At 33.2% G+C, this 5411-nt stretch overlaps 1 protein-coding gene across 9 annotated transcripts in view; it reads left to right on the forward strand.

Moving 5' to 3' along the window:
* Positions 1-6: 6 nt before the first annotated feature.
* Positions 7-5411, forward strand: part of LOC111389184 — a 12724-nt gene continuing 7319 nt past the window's right edge. Inside the window, exons 1-4 of one of the 9 annotated variants that reach the window (XM_023014076.1) lie at positions 7-1192; positions 1282-1358; positions 1830-1943; positions 2824-2925. In XM_023014076.1, the coding sequence (XP_022869844.1) occupies positions 1061-1192; positions 1282-1358; positions 1830-1943; positions 2824-2925 (425 nt within the window). In that variant the 5' untranslated portion in view covers positions 7-1060. Of the gene's footprint in view, positions 1944-2823; positions 2926-5411 lie in introns of all 9 variants that reach the window. The other 8 variants (XM_023014077.1, XR_002701693.1, XR_002701695.1 and 5 more) reach the window with 8 other exon arrangements.

The raw sequence follows: 5411 nt of genomic DNA on the forward strand, positions 1-5411 counted from the left end.
GTGGTCTCATAAAGTCTTCTATCTTTCAACACTGCAACTGGCAATTGATTAAAAGCTAGGTTCTTGAAGCGTCCACCGCTGAAAATACCATTTTCAGTTCGATTTATTGGTTAAACATGCCACCAACTCGTTAAACCATCCACAACCACGATCGAATCCTCCATTATTTATAGTTACATTGCTTATAACTTTCTTATTCATAAACTGCAGCATGAAAGAGATGATTATTAGAACTACCAGCCTTGGAATGGTGAAGGCAAGAAGGATAGATGCGACAGCTTTCTTCATTATTCTGTGTGTGTTTGGGTTTGTGGGGGTGGGCTAGGCTTGGTGATTTCACAGATAAACAGTGACCAAAAACCCTAATTTTCTATTTCTGTGATTTTCTTAAGAGGGTACAAGGGGGGATTTGAACGTTCTTTCCAAAAATAGGTTTGTCTTTAGTTTACAGATCTCACTCCTGTAGGCTGTGGCCTTTAATGTTTATGACAAAAGCAAATCTATGAACCGTTGGATAAAGATATTTTGGTCAAGAGCTGGTGCGGTTAAGTCTGTCTCTGTGTGTGAGAGAGTGAGAGAGAGAGTCATACTGACAGAAGAGAGTGAGCATAAGCAGGCAATTGTATGGAGAGTATACATTTGTGGATGCGTGTGCTCACTTCTCTTTCTGTCAGCTTAATTCCCTCTCTTCCTTTCTCGTTTATGGCTTTTGCTTTTACATCCCCAACCCGCAATTGTATGGAGAGTATACATTTGTGGATGCGTGTGCTCACTTCTCTTTCTGTCAGCTTAATTCCCTCTCTTCCTTTCTCGTTTATGGCTTTTGCTTTTACATCCCCAACCCCGACGTGTTCGTTCGACTCGCAGGGATCGAGTCTACACACTAACCCAAGACCTAAAATTGCTTGCTTTATTGAAAACTGAAAAGTAAAGCAAGATGAACAGAAGTGACGGGGCTGCAATTTCAAGAAGATGAAGGGACTCGCAAAGAAAGCCAGCCACTTAAAAAATGACTATTCAAAGCTATTCAACCACTACAGCCACACATATGCAGCCATAAATGCTCCTACCAGCTCAGGCTTCACTGTGTATCCCATTATCCTATCCTGATAGGTCACCTGTACAAATAAACACAATTTTCTGTTTTACTTTCTTGGTGGAAAAAATTGACCACTTTCTTCCAGCAGGAGAGGTTCAACCACTTTAGTTTTTGGCATTTTCTTGATGTGATTTTGTTTATCCACTTAATTTTTAGCATTTCTTTGATCTTATCCATCATAGTGTGATGGAGATTGGAAGCTCTCGAATTTTGATGTCTCTTCTGAAGAGAATGAAGTGGGTTTGGAAAGGACCGTAAGGTACTATTTTGATTTAACGGAAAAACTTTGTGTTTTCTTGGGGCCATCAGGCGATTAAAATATATTTAACCTAATATTATACTGTTTATCTTGCCATTTCCGTCCACTATCTGCAACAAAAATACAGTGATTTTGCTGAAATCTTTCATATTCCCTCTGCCTCAACTAAACTCTAGATCCAACCAGCTGGACCTTTTTCCTTTGTAACTAGCAAAGAAAGGGTCTTGATCCCGTGAATTACTTCTGAAGAATTTAGGAATCATCAAATTTTGTTTCTAAGTGCAAAAACTTGGGTTTTTATTTCTTCGTGGTCTGATTTAAAAGTATGTGGTTCTTTCTATCCTATTTCTGGCAGAAAATTTGATTCTTTTATTTATATTTTATGTGATATAATTTCTTAGACAATTAACGCAGTTTTAATTCTATTTCTAGATCTTGAACATCGTATGGTAATGTTTACTTTCTATTGAGTGCAAGGAACTTTGGGTGCTACCTGAACGTGGGAAGGCTTTTGGTTTTCTTCAGCGGGAAGATACCCAGAGAATCATGGGCATATGGAGAAGAAAGGGAATTTTCCATGTACAGGTTTGGGACTTGCATCAGTACTATCTTTATGATGATTTATATTTATCCCTTTTTTATAAAGTCCTTTGTCGATTAGTTGTTAATATTGCTATATAAGCACACGATAGTGTAATTCTGTGACAACAGTTACTCCTACTTGCCACAAGAAATTTCTAGCTTCAATTGCAGAAATTAACTTGATCCATGCTTAGTTTTCATGTCATTGTATATTTTCAGATTCTTGTGATATTGTTGAATTGTGTTTAATTATCTCTTGTTTCGGGGCAAATTATATGTTTTTGCTCTATGATTTTAACTTAATTAGGATATTTGAATGTATAATTACCTCATATATTGAAGAGTTACCAAGATTGTTTGCTTGTTTTAAGGAAAACAATTAGGATTTATTTCGAGAAATTTTCTTGTGTTTGATTTATTTCCTTCTATAACCATATGGTTCAATTAGGTCATTTCCCATTTTATTTTGGTAATTTTCCATTTTTGATAGAGATTTTAAGCATAAATAGACGTAGATTTTTTATTTAGATAAATTATTGAATTGAATTAAGTGCACTGTTGAATGTTGATAACTTTCTCTCTGACTTTTCACTTCTCTCTCTCTCTCTCTCTTTTCCTCCCATTTCCTATCATTTTCTTGTGTTCTATATAGTGCCCCATCGGCGTTACATCTCGAAAGAAGTTTCTATATTAAACGCATAATTGAGGTCGTATGTGTTCTATTTACTTTGGGATTAAGATTTATGCTTGCTTTCATGATGCCTGATACTTAATTGAGCACGCATTTGCAAGATTTGGTCTGCAGATTGGATTGCATAGTTTTTCTTATCCTACAGGAAGAAAACCTATTTTATGTTGGTAAGAGACATAACTGTGTTTTCAGTTTGTTAATTTTGTTGCAGCAGATCCTTCATATGATTATCAAATTGCTCACGGACGAAGTTGGGATTTTTTGTGGGAACATCTGCATCCAGATCTTTAAGAGGTAAGTGGCTTTCATATTCTGCAGTTATATTTATGTACCATATATATTTTGCATGACCAGGTTAAAGAAAATGAAGGAGAAAAATGTTATCAAATCATTATGATATCGCAGCATCTAGGAACTCTGACGTTAAGATGATTATTGCTTGAGGTGTAAACCCCAAAGATTAGATTTTTCAAGTCAACTTTGAATATTGTTTATTTTTACTTTGAATATTGTTTATTTTTTGGCTGGAGACCACGTTGGAAATTTATATTTGTAATGGTCTTTGTATGTATATCCCTTCGAAGGTAATATAATGTAGTAGTTGATTTCGATCTTGTGCTTTAAATCTTATACAATGTGCCTAATTCAGATACAAGGTGTGATCTCTAATGATTTTAAGATGTTGATTAGTTAGGGAAAGAGAATAGTGAAGTGGACAACACTATTCGGTAATTAGGCTTCTTTTTGTGTTCCTTCTCCTTTTAGTAAATATAACCATATATGAGATTATTTTTTTTTGGGAGGGGGTGGGGGTGTTCTGGTAGAGGTGGGGTTCTGTTGGACCTAAACCAGTAAATTAACAAGAGAAATAATGCAAAGGTGAGCACCCGACTTCTTCGACGTTACATAAATGACCTAGGGTATATCAGGAACTAGGTTTGAAGTTTGTCTGTGAATTACAAAAATAGAGCAATAATTAGGTTTTTTATTCCTATGCTTGAGCTTGAAAAGTGTCTGATACTATTTTTAGTTTCCTTAATCCCCATGGAAGAACTTAGAGTGTGTTTGATTGGTATGGAAAATATCACCTAGAAAAGAAAATATTTTTCATCTTTTGTGGAAAATAAAAATCACCTCTACCTAAGGAAAATGTTTTCCCTAAAAACAAGAAAAATTAGGCATATTTTCAAAAGTTGGAAAATATTTTCCATGAAAAAAAATAGCAATCACACACTTTAAATAGGAATTTGGGTGAAAATTTAATATTTTTCATGGAAAATAAATGTAATCAAACACACCATTATATCTATATTATGGCCTTTGGTTAGATTTGGGGTGCAGTGGGGTGGGGGGGATTGAATTTGTTATCTTATGGACAATTTTTCTTGAAGATATTTGTTAATATGGACAATGAAATGGATAAGTCGATGAAAACAGTCATAATTTCTTGAAAAGTTCATCATTTTCAATGATTTTAACTTGTAGTCAAGCAGTAAAAGTAACATGATATGAGTCTTCATTTAATTCAAATGATATAACGTATAGGACATTGTATTTCAAGGACAATTTGACAACGATATCGTTATGCTAGTTGAGAATATTGGTTATATTATATATAGTTGTTGTCAAAACCTAATGCTGCAAACAATTTAGACTATCATATGAGAAATTGTCCTTGTAGTTAACTTCTCTACTTTTTGAATATTATCTCTTGCAATTTTTTTCTATTCTACTATAAAATAATAAAAAAGTGGTGATTAAATGTTTGTTTCTGTTTTTTCATTATAAATAACCTAAAATTTTGTACATTTCTATTATTGTCCCTTGTTTGATTTTGATTATTTGAGAATCACTTCTTTCCCACGTTTATATATATATTTAACCACACTTTCTAAAAAAAACTCATTTTTTTTTATCATTTTCCTATTTTTTTTTAACTGTATATTCACCTAAAAAAAAAAAAAGAAAAAGAAAAGAAAAAACACTTGACAAAGAATCACTCTCTATAAATCTTCATCTACCAAGCACCTCATTTGTTCCTTCAAGCAAAATCTCTGCATTGGACTTGAGGATCTTACGTACATTATGCATGAGCTCCATCTTTCTCAAAACTTATTTTCAACCACGCATTCTCCTATAAAATAATTTTACACGTCAATTCAAATTTTTTTTTCAATTTTTTAACTATACATTCACCTGAAAATCACTATTCCAAAACATGTTTTTCCCAAAATAAAATAAAATGGGGATTCACTATTCTGAAACATGTTTTCCCAAAAAAATGGGGATCAAATAGGTCTATAAACCACAATTATGTGTTTCTCTTATTTACTACAGTTTTTTTCCGACATATAATGAAGTTTTCTGTATTTTTTCCACGTTTCACTATTCATAACAATTTTTTTACTTTCAAGTTGTACTATGGTTTATATTGAACGTAATGCTACCCTTTTCATGTAGAATCACGTTAGCACTATTAACATTCAAGTACACCAAAATTCCATTCAAATTTTAGATTTTAGGGAACTAGTGAGGCTTGGGTGTTGGGTGGCATAGGCTTCAGGCAATTTACTAAAGAAAAAACTACTCGAATAAAGGGCAGAATGGTCCTAGTATTATAATAGCCAGGACCACTTATTATATTTTGGATATTTCATAAATGAAATCATTTGGGTCCACGTAACCATAACATTTTCTAAAAAAAATTCGTGAGCTAATAATATAAATCATTTTTCCAACGTTTAGTAAAAATAGAATAAATATATCACCAAATACATATT

This window comes from Olea europaea, unplaced genomic scaffold, assembly GCF_002742605.1.
Source record: "Olea europaea var. sylvestris unplaced genomic scaffold, O_europaea_v1 scaffold568, whole genome shotgun sequence".
Taxonomy (NCBI): domain Eukaryota; kingdom Viridiplantae; phylum Streptophyta; class Magnoliopsida; order Lamiales; family Oleaceae; genus Olea; species Olea europaea.